Genomic DNA, 21193 nt, shown 5'->3' on the forward strand with positions numbered 1-21193 from the left:
TAATCGCGTGGGGAAAAAATAAATATGCCATTTTAATTGCATATTTGTCTAATTTGTAAAATTCATATTAGAGTTTTCAAAAAGCGTATACAGGGTGAAATTTTTTCTAAGACCAAAACGAAATAATTTTTGAAATCCGGGCCTGATTTTTTTCTAGTTTGAATAAATCAGTTGATTGGGTGGTAACATAAGTTAAATATTTGTTAAAAAAAATTAATTTTTGTAATAAAAGTAAATTTTTTTAAATCTATGGTTCACTTTACCAAACTTTTAATTATTATTTATAGTCAAATTTGATTTTTTTTATAAAAAATTAAGTAATCATGTGGGGAAAAAAATAAATAAGCCATTTTAATTGACTATTTGTCTAATTTGTAAAATTCATATTAGAGTTTTCAAAAAGCGTATACAGGGTGAAATTTTTTCTAAGATCCAAACGAACTAATTTTTTAAAGCCGGACCTGCTTTTTTTCTAGTTTGAATAAATCAGTTGATTGGGTGGTAACATAAATCAAATATTTGTAAAAAAAAATTAATTTTTTGTAAAAAAAGTTAATTTTTTTAAATCTATGGTTTACTTTACCAAACTTTTAATTCATAGTCAAATTTGATTTTTTTATAAAAAATTAAGTAATCGTGTGGAGAAAAATAATAAATATGCCATTTTAATTGCCTATTTGTCTAATTTGTAAAATTCGTATTAGAGTTTTCAAAAAGCGTATACAGGGTGAAATTTTTTCTAAGACCCAAACGAACTAATTTTTTAAAGCCGGACCTGATTTTTTTTCTAGTTTGAATAAATCAGTCGATTAGGTGGTAATAGTGTAACGATTGACAAAAATAAGAGACACATCGATCTGACCGTTCAAAAATTATGACGAATATAAATTTCTGTCAAAATGCGAAACTCGCCCTGTATATTATTAAACAAGGGGAGCAGACACTTTTTAATGGTCATTTGTTATTCCCCATAGGAGCCTCTATACGAGGTAGGAGTATGTACAGTTCCTCATGACTCACCCTGTATATAAAAAAATGTTTGTCCGACAAATATATTGGGCCTTTTAATAAGTCCGACACGTAGAACATTTCAAATGACAGAAATTATGTTGGTTATAAATAGCAGTCTGCTTTTTGCATGAGAATTTAATGAAAGGATAACAAATCAATTGGAGTTCTGTCCGACAAAATACATGGGACGTTTTCGTAGTTTGACGTTCGAAACCTGTAGCCTGTTCCACAATTAAAACTTCCCCTGTTCCAGTGTTCCCGTACATCAAAGTTTGTCTGAATAGACACCGTTAAGCTATTAACACATTTTCGGCTTGCTATTAATCAACTTTTTTTGGTACGCGGGATCCAGGCCTAATAGTTTTTTAATATATTATTATAGGAGTATATTGCAATCGCTGACTATCGTAAATAATATTCAGTTCAAAACGTTTCTATTTCTTATCAGTTTGAGCATTCGCTGTGTCTATCGTATCGTATATTAAAACACATCAATTATTTTGTTTTACACCCGTGCAGATTTTAAATACTTTTTTTTATTTTATAAAGAAATTACTAAGCTTTAAAAACGTGATAAATTGAAACGCAGATCATTTTTATCAATTTAAAATTTATATTTTTCTTAGATAGTCTAGACGACCTTACTATGCCAATCAATATTCGTGCATTTCATTCAATGATATCACAATATAAATGTGTATTATATATTTTACATTTTTTTCTGATTTCCTTAATTTTTTTCTGGCGCCCTCCATGTTTTTCTGGCTCTTATTTTTAAGGTTATACTTCGTTGGGCACGATTGGGAAAAATGTTGAGAGTGAATTTTTATAAAAATTACAGTATGAAGTACGCGCACACCGACAGCATGAAGTTAGTTGCTATTTTTTTTTAGTTTAAGATGAATAACTAATTTTTACTATTAATAAGTAATGAATGCAGTTTTACTATTAATTTAATAACTATTAGTTTATGAATAAAATAATTATTTTTTTAATTTTTGGTAATATTTTAATACACTTTTTGGAAAGTAGTAAGTTCTATAATTAGTTTAATATTTAAATAAAATACAAATAAACTATTTAAAATATATTTATTTCATTGCAATAATATAATAGAAGTATAACATAACTTGCGTACAAAGTAAACACACATTCATTTTTCCATTTTTATATTTTTTTATATTATAACTCGAGAAAGACTGAATTAATTTTTGACAAGATCGAAAATTAATATGCAGAAAATATGTTGGCAATTAAAAATAATGTTTTCTACAACCGTGTTAAAAATGCAATTTTTAGTACGAGCGTTAAAAATGCTACTAGTGCTTTAAAATATTTTTAAGGCACTGCAGTTCGTATTGAGCGTATAGACAATTTTGATGTAATGCCAAAAAGATATAAAAATGGAATGTCAGTCACGTTCAAGTAAAAGTTTTTGTAGATATTGTCCTGTAATTACGTTTGTAGAAAAAATATTGTATGATATGCGTGTTAAAAAGTACATTTTTAAGGCACTCATGTGAATTGCAAACTTTCACATGCGTGCCTTAAACGTGTACTTTTAACACTTATATCATAAATAACTATTAAAACATTGTTTACTTACAATAATAAAAACTATTTTTCAACATTTTCTCGTAAATTTGAAAATTCAAGATTGTGCATTAATGTTATACATTTTAATAACAATAAATTTAATGAAACAATTCTAAATACCATATTTCGATCAAACAAATTGCCAAAAGCATGGATTTCACGGAAAACAAAAAAGTAAATAGACTCGAAGTAGGATCTAAAGGAGTATACAGGGGTAACAAAAATACAGGTCATAAATTAAATCACATATTCTGGGAATACAAACAGTTCGAATGAACCTAACTTACCTTAGTACTAATATGCACATAAAAAAAGTTACAGCCCTTTGAAGTTAGAAAATGAAAATCGATTTTTTCAAATATATCGAAAACTATTAGAGATTTTTTAACGAAAATGGACATGTGACAATCTTATGGCAGGAACATCTTAAAGAACAATTATAGTGAAATTTGTGCACCCTATCAAAATGTTATGGGGGTTTTGTTCCCTTAAACCCCCCCAAACTTTTGTGTACGTTCCAATTAAATTATTATTGTAGTACCATTAGTTAAATTCAATATTTTTAAAACTTTTTTGGCTCTTAGTATTTTTTGATCAGGCATTTTTTATCGAGTTGCGGCTTCTTTTTTAATATGTTTGCATACAAATTTTATGGGGGTTTTGTTCCTTTAAACCACCCAAATGTTTGTGTACGTTCCAATTAAACTATTACTGCGATACCATTAGTTAAACACAGTGTTTTTAAAACTTTTTTGCCTCTTTGTATTTTTACGATAAGGCACCTTTTATCGAGATGTGGCTTCTTTTTCAATATGGTTCAAAATATACCTAAAAATGTAAATCATAAATAAATTTTCATATTATTACTAAGTCTCCATAATCGTACTTAACCATATACAAATATGTGGTGAATTTAACAAATATTCAAAATATCTCGATAAAAACTCGACTTTTCGAAAAAGTACTAAGAGGCAAAAAAGTTTTTAAAACATTGTGTTTAACTAATGGTATTACAATAATAATTAAATTGAAACGTACACAAAAGCTTGGGGGGTTTAAAGGAACAAGACAAAACCCCCATAAAACTTTTACGGGGTGTCTAAAATTCACTATAATTTTTTTCTTAAGATACTACTGCCATAAGAATGCCACATGTCCATTTTAAATAAAATATCTCAAATAGTTTTCGATATATGGGAAAAAAATCGATTTTTATTTTGTAACTTTAAAGGGCTGTAACTTTTTTTATGTGCACATTTGTACAAAGGTAAGTTAGGTTCAATCGAACTATTTTTGGTCCCAGAATATGTGATTAAATTTATGACCTGTATTTTTGTTACACCCTGTATAACTGTGTGTATATGACAATAACATTGTTGTTTTTTATTTTCTTTACAATTTCATCACATTTTCTCACCTTTTAAACCTTCCTTGGACTTTTACAAGTATGTATTGTAAGTTGAAATTAGCTTTCGATTAGTCATTCTGGACCTTAGTCATTAGTCGATAGAATACGATTTAGTCATTCTGGGCCTATTATAAAAAATACTTATATAATAAAATAAAATGACGTTCATTAAACGTCATTCAATGTTTACATACCGAAATCGTACCGGACAGACTGCGTGGCTTGTCGCATTCGGATTTTATAAGATTAGTTAGATAATTTTGCCTAATTCTTTCATTTTATTTTAATTTTATTTAGATAATTTTACTAAAAATTGCGTTAGCGCAAATATAAAATCAATTTTTGAAGTTATACTTCTTTAGGCACGAGGGTGAATTTTTACATTCCCCGGCGCATGCGCACACGGACAGTATGGTATTAAAAAATAGTCGCTACATCTTTTAAGTTATGTGAAAAGAATATATTATTAGTGTTTTTAATAAATATATTTATTATAATTTTTATGTCTGTGGATTTGTCTTCCTCCTAATAAGTATTATTGAAAATGTTTATTTTCAATTAATGTATGTGTCACCGAGATTGTGATTATGTCCAAGAAATGATCCACTGAATACAAAAGCGGTGGTAGCTGATCGGTAGAGCATTCGCCTAGGGTTCAAATCCTGGCAATTTTTTTTTATTTTTGGTATTCTTTTTGTTCTTTCTAAAATTAGTTTAATATTTAAATACAATACAAAAAACTGTTTAAATCAGATAGGTATATTGATTTCGTTGAAATTATAATATGAAATTAGATTATATTATAATAGAAGTATAACTTCTTACGTGCGTACAAAGTACACACACACATTCTTTTTTTGTAATAGAGCGCAAGTTTTGAACAGGAACATATCATTATATATTATTTATCTCTACCTTTTGCTTTCTAACAAACAGTTGCTACCTGATATATATTAACAAAAAGGAAACCATGATCAAGTCGTTTATTAGAAACGAAATCGACCTTTACTTGAATTTCAGTATTGATTTCAGAACATTAAGTAATGGATATAATACATTCTACTTCATAACATAGCATAACATGTGTATAACTACAATATAATTAGGCATGTACGTGTGTTTTATTCAAATTTCAAGGTTTTATGCTAAAACCATTGCAGCCTTTACCGTGCGTATGTGTGTTAATGGAAATCGTACATTATTTTGCGTCTTATCAAACCAGTAAATAAACGCAAAACGCAAAAATATGTCAAAATTTTTTGTTTACAATATATAATATGGTGACCATTGGGATCAAACAGCCACAAAATAAACTCTTTATTTGACATTTCAGATACAATTTCTCAATTATAGAACTTTTGTCCTTTTGTGCCAACTGTCTCTAATTATTTTAGCATTTCTTTCACTTCACTTGTGAATGATTATTTCGACATAGTCATCAAAAGCGAAATGATTCAGTTTGTTTCAATCAATAATGATCTCTTTCTGGGTCAATTTTGGACGAACAAAAATATTGGCGGTTTTAAATGGCAAAAGTTTAGAGTTTAGACTATCCTTATTAAAGATAACCCAGAGGTCACAAAATGTACAAATTTGACATTTTGCGAGACATCTCACATTTTGTATACAAAGTGTATTAATATATTATTATGTAATCAATAATGTGCTAAATAAACATATAAAATTATTATACATAAAGGTTGTCTTAATATTTTTAAGAAGCCATTTAATGGTGAATATGGTGAATGGTCACATACTAAAGGCTATATATGACACTATGCATTTTCTTGTATCATTTCTAATAAATATCGTTTCTGATATCGTTTCTTGTATACATTTTCTTGTATCATTTCTTGTACGTACATTTGTGCCCTGTATGACACTATGCAAGTTCTTGTATCGAAAATAGTATGAAATTCGGCACGTGATTGGTCGAAATTTTGTTTGTCACCCTGTGTCACGTTTCACGTTACAATGGTATGGTAGTACTGCGTCTACAGCTGATTTTAAGGATTTTTCTAAATTTATAAACTTTTAAAAACTTATAAATTTAACATTTTAATGTTAACCAGAATTTTACGTTGACGGTTTGAGGTTGATTATTTCTGTTTTTATTTTGTTTTGATATTTGTGCTAAAATATTTGCATTAGAATTATCTTCAGTTTGATCCAAATTAGGAACTATTGTATTTTCCTCTATTAAAAAATTATGCAACATGAAACCCAAAGTTATAGTTTGAACTTTCTAGGAGCTAAATATATGGTTATTAGTAGAACAGTAGTCCATACCAAACGGTATATTAAGTATCAATAAAAGATTTATAAATAATACCTACAAAAACACAAATAAATTTATCAAGACATATTATGATCCCATTTTCATTTCAGCCGCCATTATGACATTTAGATGTTTTACCAGCAAGTTTTACGTTTTTGCTCTTTGCGCAGAAATTGGCGCAGTTCTTGTACAAGAATCTGTGTCTGGCTCAAATTCTTGTATCGTTTCTGATATCGTTTCTTGTATCTGTGTATGACACTATGCATTTTTTTGACATATCAGAAACGATATCAAACGATACAAGAAAATGCAGTGTCATACAGCCTTAAGTAATATGGTCACATACTAATGGTAGGGAAGCCCAAGCGGGGATTTTTGCAGTTACTCGAGCGCGTCAGATTATCATATGGGGAAAAACCTAGTGCCCTGCAGATGCACCTCTACCATATATTAGCTCTTAACACAGGAGAGTTCGTTAAGGGGGGCCCGAAAAAAAAATCTATCCTTAAAAATAGTCGAAATTGTCAGATTAAGATAAGGTAAGTTAAGGACATGTAATACAGTGTATATTTAAAAAAATCTGACGATTTGAGAGGGGCGTAAGGAAATGGGCGAGTTAAAAAGTTTCACAAAAAAAGCGAATAATTCGCGAAATGAACGTTAGATCGAAAAACTAAAAAATACGTGTTCAATATTTTTCAAAAATCTATCGAATGATACCAAACATGACACCCCACGGAAAGGAGTGGGGGGTAAATTTAAAATTTTAAATACAAATCTCGCGATATTTCGCAAAATAAACATTAGATCGAAAAACTGCAAAATACACTTAATCAATATTTTTGAAAAATCTATCGAATGGTACCAAACACAACCCCCCACGGAGTTCGGGTGGGGGGTTACTTTAAATTCTTAAAAAGGAGCTCCAAATTTTTATTCCAGATTTGGATTCTTTACGTAAAAATAAGCAACTTTTATTCGAAACATTTTTTCAAATTATGGATAGATGGCGCTATAATCGGAAAAAACGATTGCTGGAAATGGAAAATTAAATTAAAAATGGAAAGTCCCCACTGAAATGGAAAACTGTATTTAACTTTTTTTGGTTTTAGGACCTACCCTTCACAACCTAATAGGTCCCCAAAGCGCTCGAGTGACTGCACATTTAGCATACTTTACTCCCCTACTATAATGAAAAATGAATGGAATATGAATTATTGATGTGATTGGTTATACAAGAAAAAGGAGAAGGAAATAGGAAAGAGAGGACCGGGGACACGACGCACGTTCTGGTTGAAAATTTTAAAGCAGTACGTGGGAAAACAACAATAGAACTCTTTAGAACCGTTGCAGATAGATTAAAATGGGCATTGATAATCGCCAATAAAGGATGAGGCACATGAAGAAGAGGAGCAACTGATATTCCGAGATATCTATCTCCATATTCAGATATCTCGGAAGCTGAGGACTTTGACTCAGACACAGAGATACGTAGCAGAATTGAACAGACAACAGCAACATTTACGAATCCGAGAACCCTTCTGAGCAACAAGAGTGTTAATTTAACAGCACAGTAGTGTTTTGTGAAATGCTATATTTTCTCAATGCCGCTGTGTCGAGTGGAGAATTGGACAATAAAAACTAACGTTATGAATCGTGTTGGGGCCTTTGAAATGTAGGTGGTAAGGAGAATCCTTAAAATTCTCTGGAAAGTTCATATTATAACCAACGTCGAAGTATAAGGCGGTGGTCTCCAATAAACGCAGTACGCCGCGTGCAGCGTTACGCCATACGTCGCGTCTGTATGCTTGATATAATAAATGATGGAAGCAGTCTCTTATTGTACGCTGAACGCTACGTGCAACTACTGTACAAGCACACAGACGCGACGTACGGCGTAACGCTATAACCTGCGTTTATTAGAGACGACCGCTTAACGCCGAAAAGCGAGAGAAGGAGAAATATTGCAAATAATGAAGCGAAGAAAAGCAGTCTACCTGGGTCACATATTTAGGAATTCCAAGTTTATTGTGGAGAAGAACATTGAAGGAAAAAGAGGCATAGGGAGAAATAAATACTAGGGGCTAAAGAATATAAAGGAAAGGAAAAACATCGACGCCCATGCACTTTGCAAAGCACACAAGACCGAAACGAGTAGAATTTTCACCCACATTCAGTGAATGAATAAGGTACCTTCAAAAGATTAACTGCTATCAACAATGTTATATTGCATTTACTGACTAAAGAGAACGAAAGGGCACTCGACTGAGTACGCGATGAACCACTAATCGACTACAGTCAAAGTCAGTTGCCAAAGTTGCCAAAATTACTATCATCATCATCATCATGCCACCTTTTCCGTCCACTGCTGGACATAGGCCTCTCCCATTTTTCGCCACTCTCCACGGTTCTGTGCGTCTTGTTGCCATTTCTTGGATATCCGTTTAATGTCGTCCATCCAGCGTGTTTGTGGTCGTCCTCTGCTGCGTTTGTCTTCTCTTGGGTGCCAGTCAATTAGTTTTCTGGTCCATCTTGAGTCTTTCAGTCTCGCTATGTGACCTGCCCAATTCAATTTCAGCTTGGCTATGCGTTCGAGGGTATCAGTGATACCTATTCTTTAAGAGCAGGAAAGTTACTATAGCTATGATAATATCCTACCTCCGAGATAAAGAATTTGCAGAATAACTAACTTTCAAAACAACAGAACAGTTTTAAATTGTGGAAAACAGATTGTGGAAAAATTGGGACATCCTCTATTTTTAATTTTTACACGCACACATGCATACATGTTATGTTCGATTATCAGATTAGACTTCGGTTAGCGCAAACTGCCAATGTTAACCTACTGTAAATCTGTAAGTAATTCGTTTGTTATCGTTTTTTATTTACAATTAACGTCTAGTGTTGCGTTTATCGAGAAGAGTTCAACGGATTCTTGAGATGTTGATACTCCCTAACAAAGGCGCGATATTCAAATTAGCGAGCAAGGGATAATAAATACTTTAACCTTGGACTAAATATATAGGTACAGCGAATGTAAGGGATATTATAAAAACTAATGTATAGCTTTAAAGGAGGGTAAAAGCTGGTGTTACTTGTTGTTTATTCTGAAAGCTGCTGTTATTCCTTCCTTTTTTAGGTGTTTGCCTATTTTTGTTGATATCTTTCTAGTACATGTAACGAACGGAAAGGCAAGATATCAACAAAAATAGCCAAACGTATAAAAAAAGAATGTGTGTGTACTTTGTACGCACGTAAGAAGTTATGCTTCTATTATATGATTTCTTAAAAATAAATATACTTAAAACAGTTTGTTTTAATTTTTTTTAAACACCAAACTAATTTTGTGCTTACCGCTTTCAAAAAAATAAAAAAAAGTATAGGATTGCACTGGATTTGAACTCACGACCTCTCGATCTCTGGCCGAATTAGTCGAGGCATTGAAGCACAAAAAAAGGCCTTACTCTCGATTTTTAGCGCAGTAAGACGGATTTTAATGCAGTTTGGTGCGTTGGATTCGTGAGAATGTCAGGAAATTTTGTGAACTACTGTAATGAATAAGAAATCTGAAATTGCATTTGTGCATAAGAAAAATTCATTTCAAAAGTGAATTTTGAAATAGGCAATTATTATAAATTTGCAACCCGGTAAATAGTTGGGCAACATCAGGATTAATTATTTTAATTATTTTTAATCAATTATAAGTCCATATAATAATAGTCTATGTCAATAACCATTAATAATAAACAAAAAAATTTCCTTATGTGGGAATCGAACCAAGTACTAACGGGTTGTGTACCACTTGTGTAGGTGTGAAGCACATATTTGGAGAAGAGGAAGCATAATGAATAAAACAGAAGATACGATTTTAACTATCCGGCGCAGTCCACTTAACTAAATGTTTGATTAAAAATAATTTACAAGATGATTTTTCTGAAATAATTTGAATTCTTCAATTAGTTGTTACGATGCCAGTGACAACTGCAGAAACAGAACGATGTTTCTCTGCACTGAAACGTATCAAAACTTTCCTTAGAATAGCTATGGGCCAGGATCTATTAACTGCACTCGCAATGTTTTCAATTAAAAAAAAAATGATTCAAGAAATTACAAATTTTACTGAATTTGGTTGTGAATAATTTATCTAAAAAAAGGCGACTGATTTTCGTTTCAAAACTTGCTTGTAACATTTAAACACTAAATTATAATTTTAAGTCAATAACATACATTATTTATTGTAATTTTTAATAAGGTCCTTTGATTTTTACAATTTGACGACACTCAAAAAATTTTACCTACGGACATAGGGTCTCAAGGTCTTTTTATATCTTAATATTATGTGTGCACCCCCAATATTTTACACCAGGCGCCGCCACTGTTATACATTCATTTATACGAGTTCACATATAAATTAAAACTGTAATTTTATGGCCGTCGTGGCCATTTGAATTTGCTCTCCTGAAAAGTACCAAAAGTGGACGTATCTGCTTTTGGCAAACGACCACTGAATTAGTTAATTATCATTCAATATTCAATTATACTAATTCTCAGTGCATTACTCACCAGAGAGTCAGCCAAGCCACAAGTATGTCCCTTATTGGCTCCCTTCACCAAGGTACAGTGGGGTCCTTCATAAAACTTCTTGGATTTGGAGTTAATACTGCCTGGGATCCTCCCCTCCGTCACCAACGTCGCCACCGATACCAGAACTTCTCCTTTCGTACTGCCTCCGTCTGTATTGAAATTTGTACTGTGCATCTGAAACAAAATGACACAACGTTAGAAACTTTAATATAAGGAGGCAATAAAGAACTTACATATATTAAAAAATTCTAGAATCGAACAAGAATAAGAACTGTTTTCTTAGTCTAGAACCTAGAATAGTGCTTACCAAACTTTATTTGATCAGCCTTTTGACAAAAACATTTATTTGGTGACCCCCTTGCCTATGCCCTTGTTTTATCATATTCCAGATAACGGCCACACCCTTCTACATGCGACACTATATTTTAAATAATTATTTTATTCTATTTTCTTTAATATTTCATTAATAATTTTCTTCTATTTGTTTTACCTGTTTTCTTCGTTAAAAACTCGTTGGCCCCCTTTTTTTATTATCCTCTATTTCCTATATCTTCCTCTTCTTCATGTGCCATCTCCTCTAAGAAGGTTGGCAATCATCACGGCAATTCGCACTTTCGATACCGCTGCTCTAAAGAGATCAGCAGAAGTGCAATTAAACCAAGCTCTCAAATTGTTTAACCACGAGATGCGTCTTCTTCCGCGACTCCTACCCTGTATTCTTCCTTGTATTATTAATTGTAACAAGTTATAACGCTCGCCCCTCATAACATGTCCCAGATATTGCAGTTTTCTGACTGTAATTGTATTTAAAACCTCTTTATCTTTTTCCATTCTTCTCAACACCTCGATATTCGTGACTCTATCCACCCAACTTATTCTTAATATTCTTCTGTAGGCCCATAACTCGAAGGCTTCTAATCTGCCCGAAACATCCTTCTTAATGTCCAAGCCTCCAATCCATAGAATAATACGGAGAACACGTAGCATCTCAGAAGTTTTATCTTTAAAGAAATTGTAATGTCCCTGTTACAGAGTACTTTTTTCAGTTTGTTGAAAGCATTTCTTTCCTGTCCTATTCTTGCTTTAGTCTCTTCTGTGTACTCATTAGTTTCATTATTTATTGTACCCAAATATTTGTATTTTTCAACCTTTTTAATTTGTTCTCCATGTATTGTTATGTTTTCTTGGCGCTGTTGAGCTTTTGTGATTACCATAAATTGTGTCTTTTTTGTGTTTAGGGACAGTTCGTTTTCTTGGCTGACTACTACCACTCTGTCAACCATCATCATTCTCTTTGCCTTATCCCTATGCGGGGTCGGCTTCCCTAATTGCATTTCTCCACACAATTCTATCTTGGGCCATATCAATGTTAATCCCCTTTACCAACATGTCCTGCCTTATCGTCTCCCCCCAGCTCTTCTTTGGTCTTCCTCTCCTACTCCTTCCAGGAATCTGCACTTCAGCTATTCTTCGTATTGGGTGGTTAACGTCTCGACGTTGAACATGACCAAACCATCTTAACCTATGCTCTCTCATTTTGGCATCAATTGGTGCCACACCTAGACTTCCCCTAATATACTCATTTCTAATTTTATCCTTCTTTGTCACTCCACTCATCCATCTAAGCATTCTCATTTCCGCCACATGCATTCGCTGTTCCTCTTTCTTTTTCACTGCCCAACATTCAGTTCCGTACATCATAGCTGGTCTTATGGCTGTTTTATAGAATTTTCCCTTCAGCTTCATTGGAATTTTTCTGTCACACAACACACCACTCGCTTCTTTCCACTTCATCCATCCAGCCCTAATTCTACTGCATGCATCTCCATCTATTTCTCCATTACTCTGTAATACCGATCCTAGGTACTTAAAACTATTGCTTTTTACAATCATTTCACCATCCAAAGATACCATTTTATTTGTAGTAGCTCCATCTTTAAATGAACATTCCAAATACTCTGTTTTTGTCCTACTAAGTTTTAAACCTTTTTCCTCCAGAGCTTGTCTCCACCGTTCCAGTTTTTGTTCTAAGTCTCTTTCACTATTTCCTACTAACACGACATCATCAGCATACATTAAGCACCATGGAATGTTACCCTGTATTTTCGCTGTTATCTGGTCCAAAACTAATGAGAATAAATACGGACTAAGCACAGAACCTTGATGAAATCCTACTTTCACATGAAATTTATCAGTCTCTCCCACACCTGTCCTAACACTAGTCGTTACTCCCTCATACATATCCCTCACAATCTTTACATATTCACCAGGGACTCCTTTCTTATTGAGTGCCCACCACAGAATCTCTCGAGGAACTCTATCATATGCTTTCTCAAGATCAATGAATACCATATGAGCGTTTGTTTCTTTACTCCTGTATTTTTCCATCAACTGCCTTATAATGAAAATTGCATCTGTTGTTGATCTACCCTGCATAAAGCCAAATTGATTCTCGGATATTTCGGTTTCTTCACGTATCCGTCTATCAATTACTCTTTCCCATATTTTCATGGTGTGGCTAAGCAGTTTTATAGCCCTGTAGTTTGTACATTGTTGTATATCTCCCTTGTTTTTGTAAACAGGTACCAGTATACTGCTTCTCCATTCGTCTGGCATTTGTCCAACTTCCATAATTCTATTAAATAGACCTGCTAGCCACCTTGTTCCTGTCTCTCCCAATGCTCTCCATACTTCCCCAGGAATATCATCTGGTCCTACCGCTTTTCCTTTCTTTATTTTTTGAAGCGCTTGAGCCACTTCCTCGTTGGTTATTTTGGTGACCATTGCTGCTACTGTCTCCGTTGACTCTACAGGCTGTCTGTCAAATTCTTCATTTAATAAGCTGTCAAAGTACTTTCTCCATCTCTTTTTGACATCCCTTTCGTGAACTAGTATTTTATTATTTTCATCTCGGATACATCTAATCTGATTAAAATCTTTTGCTTTCTTTGCTCTCTGTTTGGCTATTTTATATATCTTCGTTTCGCCTTCCCTGGTATCAAGTTGATCGTATAGGTTTGAATACGCTTCTGCTTTAGCTTTTGCTACTGCTACTTTCGCTTTCTTTTTGGCGACTCTTTACTACCACTCTGTCAACCATTTGTTGCAAATCCTCAAGACATTCGGCTAATAAAATAGTGTCGTCGGCAAACCGTATATTATTGATTGGTCGGCCATTTACTTTTATTCCCGTGGTTAGGTCTTCTCTAGTCTAGTGCTTCCTGGATTATTTCCTCTGAATACAAATTGAACAGAGTAGGAGACAGGACACAGCCCTGTCTGACGCCCCTCTCAATCTGTATTTCATTTGAAAATGCGTTGTTCTCTTTTTATTTTATTCTATTTTCTTTAATATTTCATTAATAATTTTCTTCTATTTGTTTTACTTGTTTTCTTTGTTAAAAACTCGCTGGCCCCCTTTTTTTATTATCCTCTATTTCCTATCTTTATTTTCATCTAAAATCTAAATCATCATACGGAACGTACTTCATATTATATTCTTACTCTGTCTTTTCACTCTAAGTTTTCACTCTAATGGCATATAACATATCCCACCAGAATGAAAACGAATATGGTTCGGCTGTATTTTCGTTTTGCAACGAAACTGAAAATGGTTATTCATTTTTGATTTACATTTACTCTGTGTGGAGTATGAAGGGAACCAGTCTCGTTGGAACTTTACCGCGCTGAGCAGATGTGACGTGAATTGTAAATTGTAGAATTCCCTCATCTTCCTTAGTCTCAGCATCCGTATGGCTTGCAAATTGTAGAAGCCTCGGAGGTGTAACCAGAGAAGGTTCCCATTGTTTTCATTCTGGTGGGATATGTTATATGCCATTAGAGTGAAAACTTAGTCTTTTGCTAGCAGTTGCCGCTAGGGCATCTATGCCATTTCGTTCGTTGCGATTCGGGACTGCACGCTGGGGTTTGTTTTGGTTGGATCAGGGAGGGCAGCATATGTGCCTCCTGATGAGAGACTAATAAGTTTCGAAACCGGTAGAGGTGCTTGCAGCACTCTCTGATTGGACTGGAATATGGTTCGGCTGTATTTTCGTTTTGCAACGAAATTGAAAATGGTTATTCATTTTTGATTTACATTTACTCTGTGTGGAGTATGAAGGGAACCAGTCTCGTTGGAACTTTACCGCGCTGAGCAGATGTGACGTGAATTGTAAATTGTAGAATTCCCTCATCTTCCTTAGTCTCAGCATCCGTATGGCTTGCAAATTGTAGAAGCCTCGGAGGTGTAACCAGAGAAGGTTCCCATTGTTTTCATTCTGGTGGGATATGTTATATGCCATTAGAGTGAAAACTTAGTCTTTTTTTAAATTATTATGTTTAAAATAAAATCGAGAAGCGTGATTGGCTTCTCGTAAATTGTACTGTAAATCCAAAACTCTATTGAGTTGTGGGATACTAGAATAAACACACGGGAAAAATAAAAAAATTTATTTGAAATTAATACAATATGAATAACTTTTACAGTGAACAAGTGTGGAATTTAAATATAATATGTATTACAATTCGAAACTGCTGAAATATTAATATTTTGTCATAGCTCCATTATTATTAATCACTTCTTGTAATCTTCTGGGCACTGTGAAATAAATTTAGTTATAAATTTTTATCTTTGTCCAAGCTTTCCCAGGTTTCTTCAATGATGGTCAATTGGTAGTGATAAAAATAAAACCTATCTAAAACCTTTATACATTTTTAAACGTCATTTTTTTGTATTTAGATTTAGTGCAATTCCGTTATCTGTTATGGCCATGGCAATAACGAAGTGATTCACGAACTATTGTATCCACTGTGAACACAGGTTTACATTGGGGAAAAAGGAATTAAATTCATTTACAAATCGATCCATAAACAAGCTGTGATAGAGCAGAACAGAAAGTAAAAGACAATATAAATAGATAAAGATAAAGGCAGGTTTTGTTTTTATTTGATTCAGAGTTGAAGCACCATCTCCATATAGCTATTTCAGCATCTATGCATCATCAGTGAAGCTATGCAGTCACAACTCCAAGCCAAATATCAAGCCTATTTTTATTATTACAATATACGATTTTTTAAAAATCAAGACCCATTTATAAATAATTACCTTTACCAATACATTGATACTACAATTGGCACAATAATCAAAACCCTCTCGGTTAGACAATTTCCTCGATTTAAAGTTAAGTACGTTTTGAAGATACAATGAAAAATCATAATGTAAAAGGTATAACAATTTATTAAAATCCTTTAAGGGTTACATCACAGAAAGTTTTCGATATTTAAAAATATCATCATCAGTGTTTAGAACTGGTTGATCACAAGCTGAGCCACCAAAGAAATACCTGAGTATGAACCCTTTGAATGGTACAAAAATGTGTTATATTAACATATTTGCTTAAAATTCCATGGGACGGATAACCTTGTGTATTTTTTGAAGATACGCCACTGTCTCCTTCTGAATTAAGTTGTTCTCCCGCTATGCATGTCTACCGTGTTTATTTCCCATCCAGCAATAGAACAAGTACATAGTAATTCGCGCGTGTAACCTGCCTATCCAACGTACCTATTATTTAGTAATTATTTTATTATGTTAGTAAAGCTGTAATAATTATAACAAAGTTAATTTTTCCGGACTTTCACCTGATATTATTTGTTTGTAGATAACCTCCTTTCACTAGCTGTTTTACCTTCTCTTCGTATCTTACGGTTACAGAGTACAGTTACTGGATGGAGGATCAAATTGGATTCGGTTAGGAAATGGTTTTGTTGAAATGTCAAACGGTCTACGTAAAATGTCTCAATTAGTTTGAATAATGCACAAAAAAGATACAGAATAAAACACTCGGATATGGTGAATTAAAGTTAAATCAAAAGTTAGAAATGCATTTTAAATGAAAAGAAAAAACGAGATAGATTCCTTTTTCTGTGGAGCATGGGGAAGAAAAAGCGATTGGTCCAGGGCCGCCGCTAAAGTGTTGGCCGCCCGTGTGCAACGTAATATTTGCCGCCCCCTTTTAACACTTTAGTCGTTTCAACATAGGTACTAGTATTTAAAGAAATGTGCAGGAGATACATCAACCGTAACGGGTATATGAAAAATAATTGCTCTGATCTCGACGTTACTTATAGACCTGGATCCCGCGTACCAAAAAAAGTTGATTAACAGCAAGCTGAAAATTTGTTAATAGCTTAACGGTGTCTAGTCGGACAAACTTTGATGTACGGGAACACTGGAATAGGGGAAATTTTAATTGTGGAAATTTGGAACGTCATAGTACGAAAACGTTCGATGTATTTTGTCGGACATAACTTCCAATTGATTTGTTACGATTTCATTAAACTCTCATGCAAAAATCAGATTGGTGTCTATCACCAACTGGGCATTTTAATGAGTGAAACACGAAGAACATGTCAAATGACAGGAATCATGTTGGTTAGTATTAGTAATAGCAGTCTGATTTTTGCATGAGAGTTTAATGAAAGGGTAGCAAATCAATTGGATGTTTGTGCCTATTTGAAATACAGTAGTGTGCAAAAGAAACGGGCACACTACTATATATCCATTACAAACAAAATCGTTTATCAAAAGCGTGTCTAAAATCATCAAACTCTCAACTTAGAGTGAACTATAACCCATCTATAACTATACATAAGCATAAAAGAACAATATTATAACAGAGCAACCATCGAGTAATAAAAAAGATTTTTAAACCATCGAGTAATAAAAAAGACATTTTTATTACTCAATGAGAGCAACTCAACAAGCACTTATCTAAATTCTCGGAAAGTATTCTATTGTCGTGTAAATCAGAAATGTTCAGAATTTAAAAAATTCGCATATGACCACGTAGATAAAAATATCCTTAAAGTCCGAAAACCGTCAGCCACTTTGAATTAAAAAGCATTCCCGGAACTACTTTATGACTACAGCTACAAAAGGGCAGTTCATATATATAATAAATAACATTTTCTGGCATTTTTGTTTAGATTGTTTGGAATATTAGAGTTTATAGAAATATCTGAATCATTACTATTTGTTTTTTGAATTTATTTTCGTTTAAAAAAATATTACTATCAGTGGACTGTTTTTGGCCGCCCCTATAATCGGCCGCCCGTGTGCGATGCACACTTTGCACACATGGTAGCGGCGGCCCTGGATTGGTCCCTATCAAAAATTAATTTAACGTTCCTTAACATCTATTAATCTTAACCCTTAACCTCTTCCTGCACACTTAAATGATTTTATTAACGTTTCGACGCCCAAGTCGGGTGTCGTTGTCAAAATACAAAATAATACTAAATTAAACAAAAATGTTGTTGCTTAGTAAAAAATTCTTCTAATAATTTATTTAATCTGACTCATTTATATCGGCAATTCAGACATGTATTATACATTTTAAAGTAGAAGACTTTAAAATGATATTACCAATATTGATGAGTTGCGTTCCTGGGACGACTTACTAAAAGATAGTTTATTTGATTACATGAAATCGACCCAACTCAAGAATATCCGCCACAAAAAATCATAGCATGTGATCTGTCTTTAAAAAGACAACCAAATGCAACGGTGGTAGTAAAATTCTCGCGCTAGAGACTCCATAGTAAAGTACGAGGGAAAACCTGGAAAAACCTGGTAAAAATAATTAAATTTTGTATTATAAACGACTGGTTAAAAATGTCTTAAATTATTACCTTATATACAAAATAAGGGGGCAAAATAAGTCTGTTTTTATTCAATGTTTTTCAACCACTTTGGTTGCATTTAGAACTTTCGTAATTTGCTTAGAAAATTCTTACAACATACTTAAATCGTTCACCAAATTTCATTAAAATTGACCTGATAGATTTTGCAGAATAATTTTGCAATCTAATTTTTTTTTTAAGTTCAAATTTTTTAAAAACTTTCTGAAGAAAAAGTAGACCATTTAGAAGTTTGCTAATTTTTTTACATATAAAGAGATTCTCTACCTATTTAATACACTTCACAGAATTAAAATCGGATTATTTAAGCAGCCTCAGCACTGTTTTAAAGTTATAAACAATTTTTTGGCTTGTAAACAAATACAGTGAGGACGTTTGAGTTGGCATAAATTCATTTTCTCGAGAATAGGCGTCTCTGGAAATAAATCCCGAAACAGGTCGATTTTTACTTTTCAATTCTAATTTTTTGGTATATACAGGGTGTCCCGGAAAATAGTGCGTTCCTTCAAGGTATGGGCTAAGTGCACCATTTAGAGCAAAAAAGTCTAATAAATTTTTTTTGTTAAGTCAACCGTTTTCAAAAAAATAATTTATTAATTTTAATGCATTTGATTAATGTCCACAGAAAAGCAAATACAGCCGGCAGCGCTGCGTTCCTTCTGTGCTAAAATAATTTTACTGTAACTCAACTATCATGAAACATCGATCATAGGCATAATATACATTGATAAAATACTGATAACAGTAATAGAAAAACAGCATAATATTTGTGTTTATTAAATATCTAATAAATAAGATTTGTATAGTGTTTTAACTTACATAAAAAATTTTTATTACAATAAAGCTACGTCTTCAAGAAGCATCGATAGAACATGTTGCAAACATTTGAGTACCTGCATTTCTCCATTCAATCTTCTGGGAAGTTCGAATGGTTCAATTAGATGATTATAAAAAATATTCCCAGCCCACAAATTCATACTTTTGTCAACCACGAAAGTTAAACACACCATTCGTAAAAATAAACTTTATCTGCACATAACACTTTACACAGAAATTCGGGTTCTCTGAAGATAAAGGAGGTAAATAAATAGCCTTGCTGTAAATCTTGCACTACACGTAATTAACATAATATCATGATACTCGCTATCGAAATCATGACAATATCACAACAATAGGATGTACCTATTCTGGGGTTACAGGTGATTATGATATGACTGTTTGTGTTTACAATTTGTATATTTTTATCTAAGCTGTGTCAAAATAAATAAAACTGCCGTGTTGCCAAATGTAAATTTTAGTAAAATACATTATTTTAATTTTTTGGGGCAACAGATGACTTTAGAAAAAAAATTGATAAGAAAGTTTTCTTTTAAATGGTGCATTCTACCCACTCCTTTAAGGAACGCACTATTTTCCGGGACACCCTGTATATCGTACTAGTGACGTCATCTGGGCGTGATGACGTAATCGATGATTTTTTTAAATGAGAATGGTTGCCGTGTGATAGCTCAACCGAAAGGCTTTTCAATTTTGTATTCACGAATATAAACATTAACATAATTATTTATACAATTAAAAAAAAATTTGAATTAAAAAAAATTTTGCATTAAGTTAATTCCAATATTTAGATTAAACAGTGGTTACAATTATAACTTTAAAACAGTGCTGAGGTCGCTTCAATAATCCTATTTTAATTCTGTAAAGTGTATTAGATAGGTAGAGAACCTCTTTATATGTAAAAAAATTAGCAAACTTCTAAATGGCCTACTTTTTGTTCAGAAAGTTTTTAAAAAATTTGAACTTTTTTAAAAAAATTTAGATTGCAAAATTATTATGTAAAATCTATTAAGTCGATTTTAATGAAATTTGGTGGGCGGTTTAAGTATGTTGTAAGAATTTTCTAAGCGAATTATGAAGGTTCAAAGTGCAACCAAAGTGGTTGAAAAACATTGAATAAAAACAGTCTTTTTTGCCCCCATATTTTCTATTTATTGCTATTTTGCAGAAAGGGTAATAATTTAAGGCATTTTAAACCAGTCATTATACAAAATTCAATTATCTTTATTTTCTTTCCCTTCGACTTTGTTCCGAAATGAATCGTTTCAAAGTTATAAGCAATGAAAGTAGAACAAAATCGATATTTTCCGAAATTTTTAAATATTTAAATTTTTTTATTAATGTTCCGGGCATATTTGAGAAGGAGCATAAGTCAATTGTAATTATTGAAGTTGTCACCTAACTTTATCTGCAAAAATCCGAATGCCACCTCTCACATCCACCTCAAAACAGATCCGCCCTGGTCTATATGTTTATAGAAGACAACAACTTTTTTCGCATTTTCACTATTAAATGTGGTTTTAATCAATTTTTCGTTCTATTGTCATTATTATAATTTGTGCAAAATCTGGCGCATCCCAAAAATGTAAAATTAATATCTAAAAAAGGCAGCGACAATTTTGTTAATATTTTTTTAGTTACTTTTGCGATATGAAGTATCATATCTTAAAAAAAACAAAAAACATGCAGTAAAGGGCTAAACGATTGAAATACAATTGTATCTGAAACCGTAAAGGTCACTAAGATAGCAAATCAAGGAGAGGGGACTTCACTTGAAA

General features: G+C 32.8%; 1 protein-coding gene across 3 annotated transcripts in view; it reads right to left on the minus strand.

The window, feature by feature from the left end:
- Positions 1–21193, minus strand: part of LOC114334081 (protein FAM214A) — a 232822-nt gene that overhangs the window by 67334 nt on the left and 144295 nt on the right. For all 3 annotated transcript variants that reach the window (XM_028284099.2, XM_050649958.1, XM_028284107.2), the window contains one exon: positions 10857–11051. In XM_028284099.2, the coding sequence (XP_028139900.1) occupies positions 10857–11051 (195 nt within the window). The remainder of the gene's footprint in view (positions 1–10856; positions 11052–21193) is intronic.

Source organism: Diabrotica virgifera, chromosome 4, assembly GCF_917563875.1.
Source record: "Diabrotica virgifera virgifera chromosome 4, PGI_DIABVI_V3a".
NCBI lineage: Eukaryota > Metazoa > Arthropoda > Insecta > Coleoptera > Chrysomelidae > Diabrotica > Diabrotica virgifera.